This window comes from Chlorocebus sabaeus, chromosome 8 (assembly GCF_047675955.1).
Source record: "Chlorocebus sabaeus isolate Y175 chromosome 8, mChlSab1.0.hap1, whole genome shotgun sequence".
In the NCBI taxonomy this organism is placed as follows: Eukaryota; Metazoa; Chordata; class Mammalia; order Primates; family Cercopithecidae; genus Chlorocebus; species Chlorocebus sabaeus.
In genome coordinates, this window is record NC_132911.1 from 30,425,022 (window position 1) to 30,452,304 (window position 27,283).

Here is a 27,283-nt window from a genome sequence, read left to right on the forward strand (position 1 = left end):
TTTTTGTTTAAAATGAAAAGTTTATTTGCTGAGTACACCAAATAGGATGCAAGCACTGCCATGACTAATATACAGAAATATGCAGATCAACATAAAACAGTAATTTAGTTTAAATGAAGGGAAATCTCTTTAAATGTTATGACAACATACTCCCAAGAACCTTTTCTTCAGTTAAGTTAATTATACATTTCAATAAAATAAAGGGTAATGGATTAGTGGATGTTAGCTTGTGAATTTTTCTTAAAAATAAAACTCCAACTCTATTAATCCATGCCAGTTAAACACTATAACTAAAATTTCCAAGTAAGCGCAAAAGGAGATGAAGCAGTTAGTTACCTTTTTTGCTTGAACAGTCCAGAGGAAAATGGTTACTATAAATACAGCAGGCAAACTGTTAGACTGACCTATCTAGAACATAGTGTACTAAATTTCAGTCTCAAATTGTGCTAAATGCTCATCATTAGTATGGCACATTTGGTCCATGATGTGGTTTAATGCCAAGACAGATCCCAATTTGTTACAGAAACACATAGATTACTGTTGCTTTTTGTTTTTAAATACATATATTTTAAAAAGCCAGGTATACTTCCACATACAAAGGCAGGTTTCCCAGGATAAATTTATAGGAAGTAGTCTGGGGTGCGCCGTGTAACATGAGGCTCGCCACGACGAGGCGCTGGGTCAAACTGAAGGCTGTAAATGGCAAAAAAGGAAGCAAATAAAGGATTTGACTTTGCAAAGCAAACAAATGAATAAAGAACAAGACACTGTAGTAGAAAGAGCAGTCCTGCTTTCCTACCATGACCACATCACTTATGGCTGGAAAGGTCATGGGCAAATCACTGCAGATGCTCCCATTCCAACTAACTGCTTCATAGGGCTATGGTGAAAATTTAAGAAGACAGAATGTCTGGTCTGGTGCCTGCCATAACAACTTCTAAATATTACTATTATTTAAAAGTTTAAACAATTAAAGATTAAGAAATATTAAGTTTAAACAATTGTTTAATATTATTTAATAATAATATCTTTTTTTTTTTTGAGACAGAGTCTTACTCTGTCACCCAGGTTGGAGTGCTGTGGCGCGATCTCAGTTCACTGCAAGCTCCGCCTCCCTGGTTCACGCCATTCTCCTGCCTCAGTCTCCCAAGTAGCCGGGACTACAGGTGCCCGCTTCCATGCCCGGCTAATTTTGTTTTTGTATTTATTTTAGTAGAGACGGGGTTTCACCGTGTAAGCCAGGATGGTCTCGATCTTCTGATCTCATGATCCACCTGCCTCGGCCTCCCAAAGTGCTGGGATTATAGGCATAAGCCTCTGCACCCGGCCTAACATCACTATTTTCTTGAGTGTTTCTGGTATGAAACGCTGGTGGGTTTTTCCAATTATTTTTGTGCCTCTATTGAGATGATCAGGTTTTTAAGCCCTTAATATTAATATGGTTTATTATATTGATTTTCATGTTTGAACCAACCTAGCATTGCTGGGATAAATCCCACTTGCTCATGATGTATAATCTTTTTATATATTGCTAGATCCAGGTTGCTGGTATGTATGTTGAAAAATTTTATATCTGTATTCGTAACAATGCTGGTCTGTGTTTTTTTGCCTTTGTCTACTTTTGGTATCAAGGATAATAATGCAGGTATGACAGAATGAATGGAGTAGTCCTCCTCTTCTGTTTTTTGGAAGTGTTTGTGAAGGACTGGCATTAACTCTTTTTTATTTTTGAGACAGGGTCTCACTCTGTTGCCCAGGCTGGAGTACAGTGGTGTGATCATGGCTCACTGCAGCCTTAGCCTCCCTGGGCTCAGGTGATCCTCCCACCTCAGCTTCCTGAGTAGCTGAGACTATAGACTGAGCCACCACACCAAGTTAATTTTTGTATTCTTTATAGATACAGGGTTTTACCCAGGCTGATCTTGAATCCTGGGCTCAATCTGCCTGCCTTGGCTTCCCAAAGTGCTGGGATTACTGGTTAGAGTCACCGCATCTGGCCAATTCCTTTTTTAAACATTTGGTGGACTTCATCAGTGAAGCCAATTGGGCCTGGCCTTTTATTTGTGGGGAGCTTTAATTTTTTCACTCATTTAGTTATATTCTTTTAAATTAAATAGGGACAAGGTCCTGCTATGTTGTTCTGGCTGTTCTCAAACTCCTCGTCTCAAGCAATCCTCTCAGCTTGGCCTCCCACACCTGGGATTTACAGGTGTGAGTCACCATGCTGGCTCAATATTTTCACATTTGAAAGGTCATTCAGATTTCACATTCTTTGAGTCAGTTTCAGTAGTTTCTTTCTAGGCATCTGTCCATTTTATTGAAGTAACTGAATTTGCTGGCATATAGTTATTTATTATATTCCTTTATAATCCTTTTTATTTAAGTAAGGTCTCTAGTGATTTGGTAATTGAGTCTTTACTCCTTTTTTTCTTGCCAGTCTAGTTAAGGCCTTTCAAAGAATCAACTTTGGGTTTTGTTGATTTTTTCTCTAATGATTTTCTACTGTTTATTTCCACTCTAAACCTCATTTCATAAGCTTACATCAGGTTTAGTTTACTCTGCTTTTTCTAGGTCCTCAAGTATAAACACAGGTTACTGATTTTAAACCACCTTTTTTTTTTTCTTTCTGAGACAGGTGTCTTGCTCTGTTGCCCAGGCTGTAGTGCAGTGCTGTGATCACAGCTCATTGCAGCCTTGATCAACTGGGCTCAAGTGATCCTCCACCTCAGCCTCCCACACAGCTGAGACTACAGGTGCTTGGCACCATACCTGGCTAATTTTTTTTTTTTTTTTTTTGAGACGGAGTCTCGCTCTGTCGCCCAGGCTGGAGTGCAGTGGCCGGATCTCAGCTCACTGCAAGCTCTGCCTCCCGGGTTTACGCCATTCTCCTGCCTCAGCCTCCCGAGCAGCTGGGACTACAGGCGCCCGCCACCTCGCCCGGCTAGTTTTTTGTATGTTTTAGTACAGACAGGGTTTCACCGTGTTAGCCAGGATGGTCTCGATCTCCTGACCTCGTGATCCGCCCGTCTCGGCCTCCCAAAGTGCTGGGATTACAGGCTTGAGCCACTGCGCCCAGCCCTTACCTGGCTAATTTTTAAATTTTTTTGTAGAGACAGGGTCTCCCTATGTTGCCCAGGCTGGCCTCAAATGATCCTCCTACTTTGGCCTCCCAAAGTGTTGGGATTACTTGCGTGAGCCACAGCATCGAGCCATGTTAATGTCGTCTAATTTCATTTCCTTGTGTTTAGAGAATATACTTTGTAAGAATCCAATCTTCTTAAATTGCCTGAGGCATGTTTTATAGTCTAGCATATGACTATGTTTCATGTTTACTTGAGAGGAATGTATTCTGCTGTTGTTGGGTGTTGTTTTATAGACATGAGGTATACAGTCAGTTTACAGTGTTGCTCAAGTCTTCTACTGCCTTCATCTCCTGCCTAGTTGTTCTATCCAAGAGAAACAGTTTCTGTTGCTTAGCTTTTTCTTGTGTAGAGGTCACACTCTCTTGTTCTTTCCATGTCTTATAATCTGTGGTTGAAAAATTGGACATTATAGATAATACATTGCAGTAACTCTGGAATTCATGTCCCTGGGGACTGATCTTGTGTTTTTGGTGGTTTACTATTTTTGTTTAGTGACTTAGCTGAACTAACTGTAAAGTCTACTTCCCCCATAGTGTGCAGCCCCTGTGGCCCTGCTCAGATGTTTTTACTTTTTTTTTTTTGAGACAGAGTTTCGCTCTTGTTGCCCAGGCTGGAGTGCAGTGGCGTGATCTCAGCTCACCACAACCTCCAACCGCCGCCTCCCAGGTTCAAGCGATTCTCCTGCCTCAGCCTCCCAAGTAGCTGGGATTACAGGCATGTGCCACCATGCCCAGCTAATTTTTAGTAGAGACTGGGTTTCTCCATGTTGGTCAGGCTGGTCTTGAACTCCCGACCTCAGGTGATCCGCCCACCTCAGCCTCCCAAAGTGCTGGATACAGGCATGAGTCACCGTGCCTGGCTGTTTTTACTTCTTTTAATCTTTCACAGCCTGGCTACTGAGAGGCTGTCTCTGGGTAGGCATAAGCCACTTACTGATCAAAGATTGGACTTAAGCCCCCTTGGCCAGTTAAGATCTTAAAGCCCACCCTAATGACCACCAGAAATGTTATGTGACTTGCAGATTGCTATCAAAGCTGAAGGAGTTTACATTTTAGTTTCCCATTCAGTCAGGGACTAATAGTTGGATCTTCATTCTCCACTCAGTCCAGAGAGGGCATGTACATATTCTGCCAGACTGTCAGGGATGAGTGTGATTTTATTTTAAAGCCTGACTTCCTAGGAGGTGCTCCTGGGTCAGAGTAACTGAATGTTCAGTCAATGATTAGAGGTTGTGTTTAAGCCTCATATACCACTGACGGTTACACCATTTGTTGATCAATCCACTTATCCGTTTCCTGGGGCTGCTGTAACAAATTACCGAACTGTACAGCTTATATAACAGGGATTTATCCTCTCAGAGTTCTGGAGGTTCTGGAGGCTACACGTCTGAAACCAAGGTGCTGGCAGGACCACACTCTCTCTGAAGACTCTAGAAAAAATCCTTCCTAGCCTCTCCCTAGCTTCTGATGGCTCTGGCAATCCTTGGCTGGTAGATGAATCACTGGAATCTCTGGCTTCACACAGCATTCTCCCGTGTGTGTGTTTCTTTTCCTCTTACTTAAATCCCGTTTGAATTGGATTTAGGCCCACCCTAATCCAATACAATTTCATCTTTAATAATTATATCTGCAAAGATCCTATTTCCAAATAACATCACATTTTGAGGTTCTGGGTGGACATGAATTATTTGGGGAGGGGGGACACTATTCAACTCAGTACAATCTATGTGTGGCCTGAAAATATTATCTGAATACCCCACATCCTACTCTGACTGCTCCTGAGTGGGTATGGCTAGTGCATGTGCACAGCCTTCTTGTCCCCCAGGGCTGACTGTGATCCCAGAAGGGCTCTTCTTGGCTTCTTCCCTGGTGCTATTTGTTGAACAATCTATTGCTCTGCTCTTTTGTATGTTGCTCCTAGTATCATGGGAGCTATTACAGCCCTCTTAATTGGTCTCCATCATGACATCCACTGTTTTCCACAAAGCACTCAGATTTGGAATTCTCCATCACCTAAGTAAGGTAAGTCCACTGAGGAAGAACTGAGGAATTTCTGTGACCTGCCTTTCCTCCTGCAAACTTCTGTGCCAGTGCGGGCTCAGTGACACCACCTGGTTTACAAGCAGGTGCTGGGGTAAGAGCATTGGGAAACCCAGCATTCTCATCTGCTATGCATGCTTGGAGCAGAGCTTCTGCCCCAGGAGCTGGGACAGGGAAGGGGGCCTCAGCCTGCTTGACTGCGTCCACCAAGAGTAGAGCTTCTGTAACTCCAGACCAGGAGAGGTGATATATGCTGGTATCTGACCTCTGCGAGTGAAACCACAGTCCCAACGCTGGGAGCTGGTAAAGAGGGGGAATCCCTTGGCCTCCTGACTGTACCAACCCAGACTACAGCCCCTGTAGTCGTTTCTGTGAGAGGGATCTGGAAGGAGTTGGGGGGAGCAAGTCATAGTTCAAATGCCACAGACAACGGCTATTATTACTGAGATTTAGTAGGTTTTCTTGAATTAACTGTTCTCCATCTGCTGTATGCCCTTAGGAGAATTTCCAAAAGCTTTGAAAAATTATTTAATGGTTGTTTTTGCTGGGTAGGCACTTTGCTATACTCATCCCACCATTTCAGAAACACAAATCTTCTACTTCTATTTTTAACATTTAAATTTTCCTTCTGAAAGTAAGTATATACAATTAAAATTTACAGTTACTCACAAGGAATATTTTAAAGTGTCATCTAATTCCATGATAGCAGCCTGGTTCCCACAACGGTAACAGTAATTGGGTGCACTGAAAATAGTAACCACATTCCGATCATGACACCAATTGTATCCCTGCAGGATAAAAACAAATTCAATATTTCATTATAATATTATGATTCTGACACAGATACATTTAAAAAAAACTAAACTCAAAAACTGCAGGCACTCTCTGTGGAAATGTAGTCGTCTATATTACTTTATAAGGTCTCCATCTTTAATAGTTTGTGTACCTGTACAGAACCCTGTGCAATTCGTGGGCCTAGGATTCTGTTAAATGCAGCTCGCTAATTGTTGTTTTGCCTTAACCATGCTTGAAATCTTGGCAAGGATGTGTACTGAATTTCTCCCACAATCCTCAATTTTCCCTCATGAATTATGCCAATTATTCTTTATATATTTTGAAGCTATTACTACGTAAATACAAATACAGAATACTTTCTTCCTAGAGAACTGGGACAGATTATTTCATCAATAACCTCTTTATTTCTAACAACACCTTTTATTAGAGCCTATCTCATTCATATTATTGGCTATAATTAGTATTAGATATAGCGTGTGTATATATATATACATGTTGTGTTATGTATGTGTGTATATACATGTATATGTGTATGTATACACACACACACACACACACACACACACACACACACACACGTGTTGCTCAGGCTGGAGTGCCGTTGCATGATCTAGGCTCACTGCAACCTCTGCCTCCTGGGTTCAAGCAATTCTCCTGCCTCAGCCCCCTGAGTAGCTGGGACAACAGGTGCACGCCACCACACCAGTCTATTTTTTTGTATTTTAGTAGAGACGGGATCTCACTATGTTGCCCAGGCTGGTCTTGAACTCCTGAGCTCCAGCAATCCGCCTGCCTCAGCCTCCCAAAGTGCTGGGAATACAGGCACGAGCCACCGCGCCAGCCTATTAGCTGTATTTTTGATATTTTGATTACTTGATATACCAATATACCATTTTCCAACTTTTACCTCTAGTCTGTAGTGTCTTTTTTTTTCCCCCTTTTTTTTGAGAGAAGGTCTCACTCTTTTGCCCAGGCTGGAGTGCAGTGGTATGATCACAGCTCACTGCAGCCTCAACCTCCTGGCCTCAAGTGATCCTCTCACCTCGGCCTCCCGAGTAGCTGGGACAACAGACATATGCCACCATGCCCAGCTAATTTTTTGACTTTTTTTTTTTTTTTTTAATAGAGATGAGGTCTCACTATGTTGCCCAAGGTGGTCTGAAACTCCAGGACTCAAGAGATCCTCCCACCTCAGCCTCCCAAAGTGCTGGGATTACAGGCATGAGCCACTTTGTCCAGCCAGTCATTTATGTTTTAGGTACATCCCAAATAACAGCTACATTTTGATTATTTATCCAATCTAAGAGTCTCAGGCTAAAATTTTAGTCTGTTTCTTATAATCACTGATATAATTAAATTTATTTTTTCTATATAAATTTCTGTTTTTTTTATCATGCTCCCTTGTCTCTACTGGGCTGGTGAAGTTTTCTCTAACGTCTTGAAGCCACTCCCTACTGGTCTGGAGGGATTATGTTGTTTATATTCCCTTAGTAGTTGTAAAACAGTTAACATTATAGTGGAGAAATCTGGCAGACATCATCTTAACTAAGTGATTAAAGTTGCCACCACCAGCACTGAGACAAGCAGATTTTAGGACCACTTGATAAAATGCACGGAGGAGGACACACCATCTTTCTACGGCAAGACTGCCAAAAATGCATACAGTGAATCCCTAACTGCAAGGAAAACATCAAACCCCAACTGAGGGATATTTTTGTAAAATAAAATGCTCCTACTCTTCCAAAATGTCAAGAATGTGGAAAACAAAGAAAATCGGAGGATTTCCACATCAAAGTAGAATGAACACAACCTAATCTTTGGATTAGATTATGCACATACAGTATGCACAAAATTAAATTTTGCTATAAAAGACATTAGTGAGACAATTAGTAAAATCTGAATATTCATATTAAATAATAGTACTATATGAACACAAATTTTCCCAACTGTGGTAACTATACGGTGGTTATGCAACAGCATGTCCTTAATTTTACAAAATACACATAGAAAGTTGGTAGTAAAGGAGTATTTGTCTGCAATAGATATTCAAATGGTTCAGAAGAAAGTGTGGGGGGTGAAGAGGAAGGGAGACACAAAATGATAAAGCAAATATAGTAAAACATTTACAGTCAGGAATTTGAATGACTCATACACGGAATTCTGGGGTACTATTTTTGTAACCTTTTTCTAAGTCTCAATTTCAAAAATGAGTTATAATTCTGCTCCGGTCTACTAGTGCTTTCCCTACTTGCTAAAACCAGCAAGTTTTTCCTCTTTTCACCTAGGTAATAAATGGTGAGGAGTGTTTCTTAGTTAAGTCAAAATGCCTTATTACAGAAGTATATGCTAATCTGAAATAAAGATCATTCTGTAAGGAAAGTACATACCTCCATTACAAGCTGGTGGGCACGAGAAACCAGTGTGAGACCATTGGCGTGGTTAAAGGTTTCAGAAATGTCTTGTCCAAATGTGTAGCCAGCACCACGTGGTGAAATACCCCATCCACCACGATCATCTGGATCTGACCATAACAGATCACACATTGGGCCCTGACCAAGAAAAATAAGTACATGTTACAAATTATTATCAGTCATACTTTATCGTCCTCAAAATGTGGTTATATTTTCTTTTCCTTTCTTCTTCTTTTTTAAACTAAGGTTACCTCATGTGGAACTTCCTGTAAACGATCCAGGGCTCTTATATGATCCAGTGTGTCTATGGATGGAGAGAGGCCACCATGGAGGCAGAATATCTGTTTATGAATTAACAAAAGAGAATGTATTTGTTTTACTAACTGCTAACAGTTAACAAAGAGTAAATAATGGTTAAAAGTGTCAGTCCAAATAATGCCAACATTTAAACACATTTTGTTCATCTTTTTTTCTTCTTTACCCCTTCTCTGGTCAATGGTATCCCCAACCTTGGGGACCCACCATTAAATTTCTTTTTTTTTTTTTCCCCCCTCACTCCCACCGTTCCTCCCTTCCTTTTCTCTGGCCAATGGTATCTCCATCCTTGGGACCTACCATTAAATTTCTTTTTTTTTCTCCCTTCCTCCTTCCCTCCTTTCTTTTCTTTCTGTAGAGATGGAGTCTTGCCGTGTTGCTGAGGATGGAGTGCGGTGGCTATTCACAGGCATGATCACTATGCAATGCACCCATGAACTCCTGGGCCTAAGCAATCCTCCCGCCTCAACCTCCTGAGAAGCTGCGATTACAGGTGCATGCCACTGTACCCAGTTGTCGTTACAGCTTCTGTTGGTTATTGCTGATATATACAATTTTTTGTTTCTCTTACAGCCAATACTCTGATTCCTGTTACTGGCTACAATACATTTTCAGTTCTTTCATATTTTCTAAGTACATGATCAAGTCATCTGCAAAAGTATTTTTGTTTTTTCTTCTCAATGTTTACACCTTTTAATTCTTTTTATTGCTTAGTGCATTAGCCAGGACTTCTAAAATAAAATGGAATAATACAAATGTTTCTGTTTTGTTTTTTGTCAACTACCTAGTTTCAAATCCATGCTCTAGGTATTCTGAATCAGAGAGAATAATATGTTTTAACAAGCATTTTCTTTCTGATTTTTATTTTTTTATTTTTTGAGACGGAGTTTTGCTCTTGTTGCCCAGTGCAATGGTGTGATCTCGGCTCACCGCAACCTCCACCTTCCGGGTTCAAGTGATTCTCCTGCCTGACCCTCCCGAGTAGCTAGGTTTACAGGCATGTGCCACCATGCCTGGCTTTGTATTTTTAGTAGAGACGGAATTTCTCCATGTTGGTCAGGCTGGTCTTGAACTCCCGACCTCAGGTGATCCATCCGCCCTGGCGTCCCAAAGTGCTGGGATTACAGGCGTGAGCTACCTCGCCTGGCCTGATGAGAAGGTTTCTAATGTTTAGCTGATAGTATAACCAGTATTTCTTTATCCACTTAATATTATTATTTTATAAAATAACTGAGTTTTGAATCATATAGGAATTTTTTTTCCAAATGATTTTGGTCTGATTTTATTTTTCTGTGCATGCCACGTCTGGTTTGGCATTGAGGTTATACTAGGCATATGGTGTCAGTTTTGAACTCTCCATCTTTTCCCAAGTTCTAGAATACAGAAATTATATGTTCCTTAAAGGTTTGATAGAATTAGCCTATAAAACTATTTATACCTGGTTGCTATTGGTAGTTTACTTATATTGGACGAACTTCTGCAAGCCAATTTTAATAACTGGTATTTTAATATAGTAAGCTTCATTCAACTTTTTAAATTTAGTGCACTAAAGCTGCACCTGTTCTTGTGATACACAAACTCCTGCACAGTTATAATTATGCCTTATTTCATTCTTAGTGTTTTATGTGCCTTCCCCCTTTTCTTCTAGATCAGTATTGTCTACTATTATTTCTTTTCTGGTAACTTTTCAGAAAGAGAGGAAGGGAGGAGGAAGGAAAAAATATATAAAAGCTCTACTAATGCACCCATTTAAAAAACCAGATACTTCATTAAAACTGATAGACTGTCTTTTAAAAATCATTCTGTCCAGCAATTTTTTTATTGAGGACTGTGTGCTTCAAAACAATTTAAAACAACTTTAATTAAAATTTAACATCTTTTAAATTCACATTTTATTTTAACAAGTCCAGGCAAAGTATTGTCCTTTCAAATTAATCATGGCAGTGTCCAAAATCACGGCTGAGAAAAAAAGACTGTCAGGATTACATAGAGAAAGTTATAACCAAATTATATTCCCACAAGCAGTCTAAGAGAGAATTCATCACATTCTTGACAACTCTGGGCTTTTATAATTTAAGAATTATGGAGTTTTATTATATGTTTTACATTTATATTTATTTTATTTTTTGAGATGGAGTCTCACTTTCTCACCCAAGCTGGAGTGCTGTGATACGATCTCGGTTCACTGCCACCTCTGTCATTCTCAGGTTCAAGTGATTCTCCTGCCTCAGCCTCTCAAGTAGCTGGGACTACAGGCATGCACTGCCATCCCTGGCTAATTTTTGTATTTTTAGTAGAGATGGGTTTCACCATTTGGCCAGGTTGGTCTTGAACTCCCAACCTCAGGTGATCTACCCACCTTGGCCTCCCAAAGTGCTGGGATTATAGGTATGAGCCACCATGCCCAGCCTTTGTTTTATATTTAAATTTAAATCAGTTCATGCTTACAGTGATTATCTCTAGAAATTGAAATAGGAAATTTGCATAATTTCTTCTTATACTTTTGAATGTTTCATGATCTGTCCGCACTGCAGAAATAGCATTTGCTTCTATTTTCTTTTTTTGTTCTTTGAGATGGAGTTTTGCTGCTGCCCAGGCTGGAGCACAGTGCTGTGATCACGGCTCACTGCAGCCTTAACTTCCTGGGCTCAAGAGATCCTCTCACCTCTAGCTTCCTGAGTAGCTAGAACTACAAGCATGTGCCACTATGCTTAGCTAATTTTTAAATTTTTTTGTAGAGACAGGGTCTCACTACATTGCCCAGGCTGGTCTTGAACCCCTGAACTCAAACGATCCTCTTGCCTTGGCATCCCAAAGTACTAGCCACTGTGCCCAGACAAGCATTCACTTCTCAGGGAAGAAGGTGTAATACACAATATAACATTTGCAATTACCATGAAAATAGAAATGCAAAGTTATTCATGGTAACCAGCAAAAACTGTGTGTATACGCAGAGATAGTTTTAAATAACATCTTGCTTTACTAGTACTACACATCAGTGTCTTAAGCATTTATTTATAATATTTATCGATATCTTAAAAAGCACAGCATATTCTTTGGTCAAAAGATTTACATACATATCTGAGAACAGGAAAATTTGCTGGTACAAATGTACGTGAAACTTATCCACTTCCCTGCTTTGAAATTTTAAGTATAAGGGAAGGAGGAAAAGGCCAAGGAGATGCAGAAACACAGGTCATATGAATCTAGACCCTAGCTTACCAATAGTCAATCTTTGCCTTCATTTACCTCCCCTCCTCCCAAGATGTGAGCACACACATACATACCTGTCCATCTACTAAAGCTGTAAGTGGAAGATAATCAAAGAGATCTGTAAAATATTTCCAAACGTTGGCATTCCCATACTTTCGCAGACATTCATCATAAAAGCCATATACTTGGGTAATTTGTCGGCTTTCGTGATTTCCTCTCAATATTGTAATGCGTTCTGGATAACGCACCTGGAAGAAAAGGAGTAAAACCCATGGTAAAATCCCATTTTTACTAGTGTCATGTGAAGTACATTAGTCTCCGACCCATTGTTAAACACGGTGCTTTTGGCCAAGTATATTAAATGTTAATTTCATTTTCAAAATAAAAAACTGGCTTATTCATAACCAGGTATTACTGGTTAACATTTGATATGTTTATTATAATCATCCTTTTTCCTCATGTTTTGACCACCCTCATCAGAACCTTTAAGTAATACTCATATTACTATAATAAACTTGTATCTGATACTTTGTTTCTATTATCTTTTCAATCATCAAATTATTACTTTCCTAAATCTTTTAGAACACTATGACTTCTTACTGTGAGTAGTGTAAATCACAGGTTTGAAGCTGAGACCAACTACTCTACAGATTAACTTCTTCCCTTTTCAATTTTTATTTCCCACAGGAAGATCGGATTTGCCAATAATAACACAAAAACAGGCCCTTGACAAAACTGGGCAAGAATTCAAATGTATTAATAGTTTCCTTTCTATTACAAAACAAAAACATAAGCGACTATTTAGTTAGCAATGTGTCTGATAAGAAATATGAAAAAGCATTGGATTCTGCAAATTAAGCAAAAAGCTGCAAGTATATACTTCAATTCATACAGATTTTACTAAGCATCCGTTATGTGTCTAACGTAAGTTTGGTGCTAGAAAGCCAGATGCCAGGTCTACACAAGTACAGTCATGTGCTGGGCAACGTTTTTCTTAACAACAGATTACATGTACAATGTTGGCTGGAGCAAGAGACTACACCACATAGCCTTCGTGTGCAGTAGGCTATACCACCTAGGTTTGTGTAAGTTCCAAAGATGACAAAATCACCTAATGGCACATTTCTCAGAATGTATGCCTGTCGTTAAGTGACCCATGACTGTGTAATATATGGCTTCTGCTGTTGAGGGACTAACTTCAGTAAGGAGATATGTAAAGTAAGTAATACAAGGCAGTAAGCCACTTTTGCAGCATAAATAAGAGCTGGGAGAATAAGTTTCCTCATAGTCATTTAGAGTAGAAGGAATAAGGCTAAAATGGTTGCAGGTTACATGAAAGAAGTGAGACCTGAGCTGAGTCTTGGCAGAAAGGTAAGAAATCAGGGACAGAGTAACCTCGTGGGGGAAATCGAATATGGAAATACACAGAGTCCAGAGCACTGATGAAGAAGAAACTTTGATTTGAGCCAGAGTTCATGCTACCAACTGCCGGCAGGCAAAAATTCAGACTAGACTATAAAAGGCCAGGCAAGGAGTTTGAGTTTGTTTCTACAGGCAACAGGCAATCAACAGGAAGTAACAATAAAAAATTGTTAAATAAAAGAGATTTCATCGGCCAGCATATGCCAGGTGGATTTGGGGGGGGGGGATCAGATCTTGGAGGCACCAATATTAGTTACCAAGCTATTGCAACAATCGAATTGTGAAGTGATAAACGGTGTGGTAAAAATAGAAAGAGACAGGAACAACAGACTTTTCAAAGCAAGGATTTAAAAAGACTTGTTTATTGAGTCAATATGACGGCTAAGTGATAAAGTCAAATATGATTCCAAGACTTAAGCTATTCAAGAGAATGATACATTTACAAGGAATATACAGAAGTTTTCCTTTTCACCTCTCCTTTAAAAAGATGTAAAACCAATTATTATTTTAAGGGGCTATAAACTGAAAGACCATAAAACAGATGATATGCAATACTGTCATTCTTGCTTTTTGCCTGGTTTAAGTCTTGAAAAAAAAAAATTGAATTTCAATAATCATACCTTTAATGCTACAAGAAGAGTCACAGTCTCCACTGAATAATATCCTCTGTCTACATAGTCACCCATGAATAAGTAGTTTGTATCTGGTGATTTTCCACCAATTCTAAAGAGTTCCATAAGATCATGAAATTGACCATGCACATCTCCACAGACAGTAACAGGGCAACGAACCTCTTGCACATTTGATTCTTTTGTTAAAATTTCCTTTGCCTGTTAGAAAAGTGAAATCAACAATTACAAAGTTAAAAGTATCATTTCTTATCTATTAAAAGAAAATTTGGGGAAAAAAACACTTGAAATGTGCCTTATCAAAGCATATGTGAAAACCAAACCATGAGATAACACTTCACAAGAAAGGCTATAATAAAAAAGACAGTTAGAAAGTGTTGCAAACATGTGGATAAACTGGAACCCTTATACACCGCTGGTGGAAATGCAAAATGGTGCCGCTGCTATGGAAAACTGTATGGCAGTTCCTCCAAAGTTAAACCTAAAATTACCATATAATCCAGTAGTTCCACTCCTAGGTATACACTCAAGAGAAATGAAATCCAGTTATACATGTTCATGGCAGCATTATTAATAACAGCCAAAAAGTAGAAACCACCAGATACTGATCAACCAATGATGAATGGACATAATACATTCATATAATGGACTATTCAACCATGAAGAAATGAAGTACTGATACATGCTACAACTTTGAAGACATTATGGTAAGTGCAAGAAGTCAGTCACAAATGATCACATAATGTACAATTCCATTTAAATGAAATGTTCAGAATAGGCAAATCTCCAAGGCAGAAGGTCTGTGTTTTAAAAAGAATAATCTTATTATTCACAAGTTTAAAAAGGTCAACAAAAGAAAAAAGTCAAAATTATGCAAATTCTTGTGTAAACAAACATTCTTACACCAATTCATAGGCCAACCTTTAATTTCTTTATTCCAATTATTCTGTATTTACAGAATTAAGTTAGAACATACCATTAGGTGGTCCTGAAGTACAGAATTTACGCTTAACCACTGGCAAATGAAATGTTCTGACTAAATCAAAGTTCACTAATGGCTCGTCTATCTGGCCTCTGCCTAATAGCAAAAGACCCCAGAATCAGGAAGAAAAATTTAAAAGCCTCTGAAGTAACAAAACAGACATCATAAAAATGATGTACCTCCCCACTAACCCACCAAAAGAGTCTCTCACGCCTTATTCTGGGCCTACTGTTATCTACAAAATTCCAACAAGCTATTTACCGAGTTTCCAGGTCCACAACAAAATTAGAAATAGAAAACCAAGAAAGGTAAGAGATGAGCACTGGGACTAATACAGAACGCAAACTGAGAGGAAGAAACAACCGGATGGCTAGCATAGCTAAAACACAGGGGAGCTGGGCGCGGTGGCTCATGCCTGTAATCCCAGCACTTTGGGAGGCCGAGGGGGGAGGATAGCTTGAATCTGGGAGTTTGAGACCAGGCTGGGCAACATAGTGAGACCTCTGGTCTCTATAAAACCTTTAAAAAACAGCTAGGCGTGGTGGTGTGTGCCTATAGTCCCAGCTACTTAGGAGGGTGGGGTGGGGTGGGAAGACAGCTTGAGTTGGGGAGTTCAAGGCTGCAGTGAGCCATGGTCGCACCACTTTGCAGTTAACCCTGGGTGAGAGTGAGACAAAAGAAAAAGAAGGCAACAACACAGCACAATAAAAGTCAAACAGGGCTGGGTGCAGTGGCTCACGCCTGTAATCCCAGCACTTTGGGAGGCTGAGGCGGGCGGATCACGAGGTCAGGAGATCGAGACCATCATGGCTAACACAGTGAAACCCCATCTCTACTAAAATTACAAAAAATTAGCCGGGCATTGTGGCCAGCTACTTGGGAGGCTGAGGCAGGAGAATGGTGTGAACCCGGGAGGCGGAGCTTGCAGTGAGCCGAGATCGTGCCACTGCACTCCAGCCTGGGCGACAGAGAGAAACTGTCACACACACACACACACAAAAGTCAAGCAGGATGAAGTTTAGAGTCGAGTCCAGTAAGCAGATGACAGCTCAGACTGGTGGGAGAGAGCACAATTTTAGGGACAGACAATTCTCTGATAATCTGAAGAGTATTTAAAATCATGGATTTTGAGTTTCATTTTATGTTCCTGCTACTCTGCATTTTTGTCAACAGACTTTAGCACTGAGTTGAGGGATACTCAACCTGTAGCGATTTTCAACACACACAATAGTTTGCATACACACTGTAGGAAACATGAAGTTATTCTAGCCCCAGATTACTTATGCCAAATAGATGCACCCAGCCTAGACTCTTAATTTGAAGCAACTCTAAACAGCAGAGACAATGGCAAGTTCTATTCCAACAGAGGTGTTCTCTCCAGTGTTCTAAAACATTTCTAAGGTATGATTCTGACTGACCTCTAACCTCCCTTAATTTCAGCAAAATGCTCATGCTTGGTTCTCCAGCTTTTCTTTTGATTCTAGGCTACCATGTATTCTTCTACAAATGCCTTTTCTGCTTATAGCCTGGTAGGATTCCCAAAAGTTATGGACAATACAGCCATACTTTCTTCTCCTTGCCTGTAATTAATTAGAATGAGATTATATGCACTGAAGTCTTCCAGAAAACATGGGTTCTCTTCACAGTTTTAAACTAATTGTGTAATCTTAAGGCCTTTATACCCTTCAGTTTCTTTTCCTAAGATCACAAATTAAACAATAATTTTACCAGAAGCCAAGTTTATTCCACAAGACAGCTCCCAATACACCACAAACATTCTGCACTCCACATGTTTTTTGCATATGAAGAACATGGCCAAGGAGATTATAAACAGAAATATAATGGTTGTCTGGGAGGTAGGAGGGCAGTCGATAGGGATGGTGGGTAGAGTGCATTTGCTTTTCTTCCTACCTTTCTGAGGTGCTTGCAAAAAAATTTTTTTGAGACAGGGTCTCACTCTGTTGCCCAGGCTGGAGTGCAGTGGTGTGAACATGGCTCACTGCAGCCTCAAACTCCTGGCTTACCCAGTCCTCCCACCTCAGCCTCCCAAAGTGCTGAAATTACAGGTCTGAGCCACTGTGACTGGCCAATGCTCAAAATTTTAAAAAACAAATTCTATATTACTTTTTCAAATGGAAAAAACCTGGCTTCTTAAACTTCAAAACAAATTCCAGATGGCAGTAATTATAAAAACCACTACAGTGTTATATCCACACAATGGAATTTTATTCAGCAATAAAAAGGAACAAAGTCCAGATACATGCTACAATATGGAGGTATCTTGGAAATATTATGCTAAAAGAAAGAAGCCAAACACAAAAGACATAACCCTGGAAATGAAATTCAAATCAAAAGTACACAGAAGAACCGACTGTGGGAATGCTGACAATGCTGCTGTTGGAGAGACTACAAATACGCAGCTAGGAACTTAGCAACATGCAGAAACTCAGTGACATAAAGTAGTGAAAATGCAAACTTATTGCATAAATGAGGAAAATGGTTTTGATGAGAGGATGAAGATATACCAGAAGAAGTGATGCTAGCAAAAATCTCTTTCTGTATTTGTCAGGAAAGATACTTTTACTTCAGCTCCTAAATATCAAATAGTTCCTAGGACTTTATAGGTATATTTAAGATTATCTCTTGTATCTCACTAGCTATTTTTTTTTTTTTTTTTAAAAGACACGGTCTTAATCTTCTTGACAAATACAGGTATTTCATGACACTGAAAGAACAAAGGAGGCCGGGGGCAGTGGCTCACACCTGTAATCCCATAACTTTGGGAGGCAAAGGCAGGAGGATCACTTGAGCCCAGGAGTTCAAGATCACCTTGGACAACATGAGGAGACCCTGTCTCTACAAAAAAATGAAAGGAAAAAAAAAAAAAAAAAAAAGCCAGGTGTGGTGGTGTATTCCTGTAGTCTCAGCTACTCAGGAGACTGAGGCGTGAAGATAGCTTGAGTCCAGGAGTACAAGGCTGCAGTGAGCTATGACCATGTTACTGTACTCCAGCCTAGGTGACAGGAAGATTCTGCCTTAAAAAAAAAACAGCAGCTTCCTGGACCTGCCCAAGACATAGTCAACCAGTCTCTGGAATGGAATCAAGGACCCTGAATTTCTTATTTCTTTCCCAAGTGATTCTTACGTACACTTAAAATTTAAGGAAAAGATGGACAAGCAGACTATATAAAAATGCTAAAACTTGCACAGTAAAAATTACACACACATATCACATACAAAGTAGAAAATAATAAACATTTTTAAATGGCTAACTTTTAATTTCAAAGAATTTATACAACCAAGAAAAGACAAAATACAATTTCTTTTTTTTTTTTTTTGAGACGGAGTCTTGCTCTGTCACCCAGGTTGGAGTGCAGTGGTGTGATCTCCATCTCGGCTCACTGCAACCTCCGCCTCCTGGGTTCAAGTGATTCTCCTGCCTTAGCCTCCTGAGTAGCTGGGATTACAGGCGCGTGCCACAATGCCCCTCTAATTTCTGTATTTTTAGTAGAGATGGGGTTTCACCATGTTGGCCAGACTGGTCTCAAACCTCTGACCCCATGATCGCCCGCCTCAGCCTCCTAAAGTGCTGAGATTACAGGCATGAGCCACCGCGCCCAGCTAACAAAATATAAAATTAAAACAAAAAAAGAATATGCCAACTCATTGCACACAATCCTGATAAATCTAGCCTTGTTTTCTTCATGTATTTTGGTATTGCCATTTATTTTTATTGAGGTTCTCATCCCTTAGAATTTGCTATGGAATAAAAGTCTGTGTAGTGAAGAATTAACCTCATCCGAGGAGAGGTCTGGCCTTTGTCCCTGGAATTTCCTGCTTGGTAAAGAGTCTCTCTCTGCGGGGGTGGGGGGGTGGTTCTGACCTGCGGGGCTGTTAACAATGTGACTTATGATGCGGGCTTTGGGTGATGCCATTATCAGTTTGGTCTCTGAAGGACTGGAGACTACAGATGTCAGCCCCTCTTGTACTCTGCCCTTATGAGTCTTTTCCCTTGGCTTACTTTAAATTGTATTCATTCCCTGTAATAAACCGTAATCATGAGTATAACAGCTTTAAGTGAGTTCTGTGAGTCATTCCTGTGAATCACTGAACCTAAGAGTGGTTTGCGGAACCCACTGAACTTGTAATTGGTGCCAGAAGTGAGGCAGTTCTGGGGAGTGTTCCCTGTAATTTATAGTTCACTAAACTTTATTTTTTATTTGTCTGCTGTTCTGAAGGTATATCATGACTAAACTTTTGAAGATGGTGTCAGAGGTGAGAACAGTGTTAGGGACTGTGCCTTCTAACTCTTGCAAAATCCTTTTTTATTACAAAAGTAAACCACATTATAAATAGTTTGGAAGGTTTTCTACGACCACCCTGTTAAAAAAAAAGAGTCTTTTGAATTCAAGCCCATCACTGTCCCCATCTTCTGCTTTTTCTAGCCAGCAAGAATCACTGTCTGGTGTTCATTAATCGTGTTCCCTCTTCACAGCTGAATCTCTAGCACGTTGAACAGTCTGGTACATAGTGGTTCAACTAAAATCTGTTGAATGTATGGGATAAATACACAGTGGCAGTATTCTGTCAACCAGTCTTCTCCTTTCTTCTTCACTGCCTAAAGGAACAAGCGCCTCTTTTGCTAATCAAGCCGAGAATACACTGAACCAATTCTGAGTCCTCATCATCCAGAACATAAATATCATGTGGAACTCTTTTAAAGGAAGATGAAACTTAATTATTTCCCTCTCTATAAAATGGGATTTTGAGCTGGGCGTGGTGGCTCATGCCTGCAATCCCAGCACTTTGGGAGGCCGAGGTGGGCGGGTCACGAGGTCAGGAGATTGAGACCATCCCGGCTCACACAGTGAAACCCCGTCTCTACTGAAAATACAAAAAATTAGTCGGGCGTGGTGGCGGGCACCTATAGTCCCAGCTACTCAGGAGGCTGGGGCAGGAGAATGGCGTGAACCTGGGAAGCAGAGCTTGCAGTGAACCGAGACTGCTCTCCAGCCTGGGCAACAGAGAGAGAAAGACTCCGTCTCAAAAAACAAAAACAAAAACAGAAACAAACAAACAAAAAAGGGATTTTGAGCAGAATTAAACTACAGCCTACATACTGTATCTTACACGTCAAAAAAATGCTAAAAAGTTAATTCAAATAAGCTTTTTTCTAAGATTGAATAGGTGAGAACACTTAAATTCACCACTGTATCCCAGTCTCAAAATAAAAATGATTGTCTTTGCATAAAATATTCACTTAATAGACCTCCAATGGAGTTTCGCACATTTTTGGTGTAACATGATGCTATTATAATGCAAGTCAGGAATCTCAGGTTGCACCTCAGGATTGTTTTAATTCATTTGATCGCAAAAGTATCTCAGTCAAAAAACAATTTACAAGGAATGATGATAAATATTTCTAAATTACAAAGGACACAACAGCAAACCAGTTCTAAGCTTGAGCGCTTGAGCTCTCCCATTCTCCAGAAAGGAAATGAAATCTGTAATACACAGAACTCCTTCCCAGGGTTAATACGATTTTTTTTTTTTTTTTTTTTTTGAGACAGAGTCTCCCTCTGTCGCCCAGTCTGGAATGTGGTGGCGTGATCTCGGCTCACTGCAAGCTCAGCCTCCCAGGTTCACACCATCCTCCTGCCTCAGCCTCCTGAGTAGCTGGGACTACAGGTGCCCGCCACCGTACCATGCCCGGCTGATTTTTTTTTTTTTTTTTTGTATTTTTAGAGGAGACGAGGTTTCACCATGTTAGCCAGGATGGTCTGGATCTCCTGACCTCGTGATCCGCCTGCCTCGGCCTCCCAAAGTGCTGGGATTACAGGCGTGAACCACCGTGCCCAGCCGTTAATATGATTATTAATGAAATTTAGAGTTGAAAAGTAACATACATGAACTATTAGATCACATTTGGTCATTAAGGAAGAAAAGATGTCTTCATACAAGTTTCTTTAAACAATCTGGATTAGGTTTACATTTCATTACATTTACTTGAAGGAAATCAGTCCAAAACAATAAAAAATTTCTATAACACAGACTCAGATTTCTCAAACAGATTATGTCTGTAATTTTAATATCATTCTTCTAGAAAAAACTACATTCAGAAAACAATCTAAGAAAATAAATTAAGCATTAATTCCATCCTCAATTTCTGGCATTTTTGTTTCCTTTTACCAAGGAAGGGCTTCATTCACCAAGTCTTTTATAACATTTGTACTGAAGAAAAAAGACTGTGAAGAAAAAATTTCTACAAGATCTTCAAATAAGAATAAAAGGCACACACAGCAATTAAAGGTAGGCAATGAAAAGAAATTTTACATTGTAAATATCTTCACTTTATCTACTTAGGTATACAATTTGACACATCATATATAAAGCAGAGAAATGTAACAAAGTCCACTTTCCTGCCATTAGCAATAGTTCATGCTAGTCTAGTTTGGTTTAATTTCTTTACCTGTCCACTAAGAGGCTGGCTTAGCAAGGAAAACAATGATTTGTTCAGTCACTAGAATTGGGTCTTGACCCTCTATTTCGCTGTAATCATGCCACTCTTCGTTATAGTAAGAAAGGAGCTATTTTATCACTGCATTTTAGATTTTATCAATGGACCACCAAAGCTGGTACTAATTTTTGCTCAAGGGAAATTAAAAATGGAAGTACCAGTTAGGCATTTTGCCTGTCAAGACCACTATTTTTATTTTTTAAGCTGTAATCAGTCACAGAAAGTAATCTAAAAAATTTTTCTCAATTCACAAAAATCACTCATTTTTACCAGGATCTAATCTTCATTAAGATGGTTTTGGGCATTCAGGAACAAGCATACTATTTCACATTAGGAATGAAGTCATATCCTAAAGATATTTCTGCTTATTTTGAGGCTAACGCCAGGACTCAGAAACATTGCCATCAGTTCAATATAAAATCTACATATTTATACTTCTACACAAGCCTCAACATTTTTCTCAATAGGTACTTTATAATCAATCATCAGAATAAAGATCTGCCAGCACACAAATTGGCTGAATTCCCCCCCCCCCCAAAAGAATCATCACTAAGGTTCTTCAGTTATAAAATTTATCAGATCAAAGAACTTAAAATTTTTATTCTTTCTGAGACAAGAGTTAAATATAATTCTAGTCACAGAGTGTCCTGAGCAGTGCCAGCCTGGCTCTCTAGGCACACAATCTTCTAAAATAACTGCATACTGCTGATGCAGGAATGAATCACAGAAGCAATTTCTCTGCACACACAAGAGGAGTCAAATTCACAATTAGCTTCAAAAGCTGGATTGCTAATTTAAGTTAGTGTTAAGAGCTAGTCTTCTCAGAAGACAGGCCTTACTATTTTATGCAAACAATTTTTCACTAGGCAGAAATTAACCTTGGAAGCCAGACACACCATACCATTCATACTCTTATTTTTTGTAGTCATTCACCCACTGGCACTAGGATAGTTTTATTTTTGCTACTACCTCAAAATAGGCCTTTACTAGTACTACTCTGGTCTTGATTTCAGTGGACTCCAGTCTTTTTTTTTTTTTTGGAGATGGAGTCTCGCTCTGTCGCCCAGGCTGGAGTACAGTGGCAATCTCAGCTCACTGCAACTTCCACCGCCTGGGTTCAAGTGATTCTCCTGCCTCAGCCTCCCAAGTAGCTGGGACTACAGGCACACGCTGCCACGCCTGGCTAATTTTTTTGTATTTTAGTAGAGATAGGGTTTTACCATGTTGCCCAGGCTGTTCTCAAACTCCTGAGCTCAGGCAATCCACCCACCTCAGGCTCCCAAAGTGCTAGGATTACAGGGGTGAGCCACCATGCCCAGTCGACTCCTTCAGTTTTTAGGCAATCTGAATTAGAATAGAAATTTAAGGAAAAACCACCACCATACGATGTAACTTTCTATAGAATAGTATTTCCAATAGAATTTAAAAAATCATGGTATTTTAAAAAAACCCAAAAATTGAATCACAAAGAATTAAATAAAGATAATTTATATAATTAGGTTTGACTTTTATTTTTCTCATATATTCCTTCTACATGCCTGCTACTCTTGCCCTGGAAAGGAAGCTCAAGTATTAAGCAGACCAAGTCAGGAGTAAAGATACTTCACACAACTGCTATTAATCCCAGTACTGTGTGGTTCACATAACAGGGACCACTCCTTTTCAGGGTTCTATAGCCACTATATAAAAAAAACTCCTTTGAAGTACATTTACCACAGAAAAGCCATATCGGCACATCTATTTATTTTTCATTTCTTACAAAAGAAAATGGGGTGACATTTAAGATTAAAACTTTCAGCCTTCCTTTATTTAACATTCACTGAGTGCTTACTTCTCATTAGGACTTTACATGGACAGTATTTTTTTTTTTTTTTTTTTTTTTTGAGAAAACTGCACTCTGTCACCCAGACTGGAGTGCAGTGGTATGATCACTGCTCACTGTAACCTCTGCCTCCTGGGGATTCTTGTGTCTCAACCTCCCGAGTAGCTGGGAGTGCAACACTACACCCAGCTAATTTTTGTTTGTTTGTATGTTTGTTTTAGTAGAAGCAGGATTTTGCCATGTTGGCCAGGCTGGTCTCGAACTCCTGGCCTCAAGTTGATCTACCTGCATCAGCCTCCCAAAATGCTGGGATAACAGGCGTGAGCCACTGTGCCCGGCCAATGGATAGTATCTCAGCACTCACAACCAACCCAGGAGGATTGGGACATATCATCTCTGTCATAAGGAATCAGAGGTGCAGAAAGACTGACAGCTAGCAAGCTGTGAAGCAGGACTGGAACTCAGACAGGATGAACGCTACACTTGTTATGTATCAATGAGGAGGATAGGGGTAGGGATATAAAATGGAACTAGAAACTAAGGTCAGAAAACACATATATGTATATATACACATGCACACACAAACCACAAAACTAGGTCATAGCTGCCAGAAGAGGGCTGCAAAACTAAGCACGGCTCAAAAGAGTAGAGATACGAGTATTATCACACTTCTCCACCCCACTGGCAACTCCATCAATGGGGGTAGAGAACAAAGATGAATGAATTTCACTAACAAATTCATGTTTTGTGGGTGAGTACAAATATTCAAAGAAAAAAAAAGGGCTGGGAGTGATGGCTCACTCCTGCAATCCCTGCACTTTGGGAGGCCAAGGCGGGAGGATCGCTTGAGCCTGGGAGTTCAAGGCCAGTTTGGGCAACATGGTGAGACCCCATACAAAAAAATATTATCCCGGTGTGGTGACACATGCCTGTGGGCCCAGCTACTTGAGAGGCTGAAGTGGGAGGGTCCCTTGGGCCCCAGAGGTCGAGGCTGCAGTGAGCGGTGACTGCCCCATTGCACTCCAGCCTGACTGATACACCAAGACTGCATCTTAAAAAGAAAAAAAAGAAAGCTAGTAAGATACAAGAGATAATCTTAAATATACCTGTGAAGTCCTAGGAACTGTTAGTTTGATTTATTTAGGAGCCGAAGTAAAAATAATCTCTCTCGACAAATACAGAAAGCTTCCTCAAGTGATCGTTGACACTCCGGTGTGATTATTTCAAAGTACAGCAGTGGTACAATATTCTTCTCTAGGAGTTCACCTTAAAATTATTAGAAAGTCAATGGGGACTGTGCATGAGGCTCGTGCCTGTAATCCCAGCACTTTGGGAGGCTGAGGGATCACTTGAGGTCAGGAGTTCTAGACCAGCCTGGCCAACAAAGCGAAACCCCATCTCTACTAAAAATACAAAAATTAGCAGTGCATGGCAGCGTGTACCTGTAATCCCAGTTACTCGGGAAGCTGAGGCAGGAGGATCCCTTGAACCCAGGAGGTGGAGGTTGCAGTGAGCATAGATGGCACTACTGCACTCCAGTCTGGGCTACAGAGTGAGACTCTGTCTCAAAACAAAAATAAAACAAAAAAAAGAGTGAATGGAAAAAAACTGATTCAACTAACACTTTGCCCATAACTTCAAGTCTGTATTCTGATGCTCATAGTCAGGTTAACTGACTCAGCTCATTTCAAACCTGTACATTTCACTTGGCATTACAGCTTGAGAGAGATGTTTAAAGCATATAAGCCTCATGAAATTACAGGTTACCACAATAAAAATGAACATCGACTGAAGTCACAAGTAAGCAGTTTGTTTCAGAAAGAGAAAAATACCACCTGCTTGGCACTTCTATATACAAAAATAAATCCTCCTGTGTTAACAGTTACTTAATACACAAAGGCCCCAGCCAACATTATACCCGTTAAAAATACTATTTTAACTTAACACCATCTATTAGTGCTCCTTTCCTAAGTAAATTTCATGATTTTAAGAGTGCCCTAAAATTAGACTAACAAAATCTTTTCTTCACCTACTTCTGCGACATCATGACTTCCAAACATTATGGTTAAGAAAATTGTATACATTACATCTTAAAATAACATCGGTACTTCTTCATGGACTTCAAGTGAGAATTTTTAACATAAAAATACATGAAAATTATTTAGTCCACCTTGTAAAGGATGAATTTGGAAAACTCTAGACTTTAAAGATGGAGAGATCGAAATAATTCCAGGAGTTAAGAAAACAATGGATACAGAATTCAGAAAGTGAAGATCACACACGATGTACAAGAACGAAATTGATCACCTGCATGTTTTATTATTCTTTGGAAAAGAAAAAAACTTTATATATATTAAAAACAAAAATAACTTTCTGCAAAGTGTTATCGTGCATGAAAACACACATCCCATTTATTTCCAGCAAACACTGTTCCCAAACTTAAGACCAGCTCTCGTTTCTGAATCAACGCTTTACTTGCAAGAGCCACTCAACGCAAAGATCAGTCACCATCTGTTTCCACCAAAGTCAACCTCTATTTTAAAAATCACAGTTGGCCATCACGCCTACCTATCCACAAACAAACGCTTGACACATTCAAGAGTCAGTGATTTTTTTTTTTTTTTTTTTTTTTTTTCTTGAGACAAGGTCTCGCTCTGTCGCCCAGGCTGGAGTGCAGTGACGCGATCTCGGCTCACTGCAGCCAGCCTCCATCTCCTGGGCTCAAGCGATCCTCCCACCTCAGCCTCCCGAATAGTTGAGACTACAGGCACCCGCCCTCACGCCCTGCTAATTTTTAAAAAAAAAATTTTGTGGAGACGGGGCCTCACTGGTCTCTAACTTCTGCGCTCCAGGCTGGTCTTTAACTCCTGGGCTCAAGCAATCCTCCCGCTTCGGCCTCCCGAGTAGCTGTGACCACAGGCGTGAGCCACCGCGCCCGGCTTGAGTTAGTGATTTCTGAGGTGCCCCGTTCACCTGACAAAAATTCTACATTTATTAACAAGTTCATTAATAGGCACGACATTCTGGTTAATTTTAGGCGCATTTTCAGAAACTGGTCTGAAAATGGTCCTTTTCGGATGTCGCTTTCGTTATTCCACTCGGGAAAAGCCAGAGTGGCAGGAACTCCAGTGGAGCGCAGGCGACCCCGACCCACCTCCGGCTTGCCTCCGGGGGCTATGGTTCCCCGCCCGCCCGCACTCGAGCCTCCCACGACCAGGATCTGGGCTGGGGGCGTGGGGCGTGTACCACGCGGGGGCAGACGGGCCGGGCGAGGGCAGCCCAACGCCCCGGGGCCGGAACGACTGGGCCGGCCGCCCGGGTGGACGCCGGAGCCGGACCCACATCCCCGCGGGTCCCCGGTGGGCCGTGCCGGGCCAGGGGCCAGCGGGCGGACGGGCCGGGGCGGGCAGGAAAGCTGCGGCCCGTCCCAGTTCCGCGCTCCCGCACTCGCCCCCGCGGCGCCCTCACCTTCTCGCACAGCGTTCGCACTTGGTTCTCGTTCAGCTGCTTACACTCGTTCAGCTGCTCGACCCACTGGTCCAGCTCCTTGGTGAACGCCTTGTCGTCCATGGCGGCCCGATCCCGATGCGGATCCCGAGCCCCGGCCCGGCCGCCGCCCTCCCCCCTCCCCACCCGCCCCCGGCCCCGGCCCGGGCGCCGCTCCCCTCTCCCTCAGCCGCCGTCGCCAGATCCCACAGGAGGAGGACCGAGCCGGGGAGGGCGGCCGCGGTCCCCGCGCCCCGCCCAAGCCCAGCAGGCGGCTCCGAGCGCGAGGCCTGTAGGAGACCCCCGCCCGGCCGTGCGCCGCAGGAGTCGGTGAAGGACGCGGGGAGGTGCCGGGAGGGCGGCGCGGGCCCTTGGACTAGCTCTCGCCGGACGAAGGCCGCCAGCTACCGCTTCAGGCCCGCCTCACGCCTGCCGGCCTCTCCCGGGTATCTTTCCCCTTCTCTCGCTCTTTCTCTCCCCTCCCTCCGGGTTTCCGTCATCGCTGGGGC

At 41.1% G+C, this 27,283-nt stretch overlaps 1 protein-coding gene across 1 annotated transcript; it reads right to left on the bottom strand.

Moving 5' to 3' along the window:
* Positions 1-27,283, bottom strand: PPP2CB (protein phosphatase 2 catalytic subunit beta). Its single transcript, XM_007962105.3, has 7 exons — positions 26,757-27,283; positions 13,959-14,168; positions 11,991-12,164; positions 8,640-8,729; positions 8,365-8,526; positions 5,852-5,970; positions 1-693 (listed from the first exon to the last, which is right to left on the bottom strand). Exons 1-7 carry the CDS (start codon positions 26,856-26,858, stop codon positions 621-623), a joined length of 930 nt encoding a protein of 309 aa, XP_007960296.1. The 5' UTR covers positions 26,859-27,283; the 3' UTR covers positions 1-620.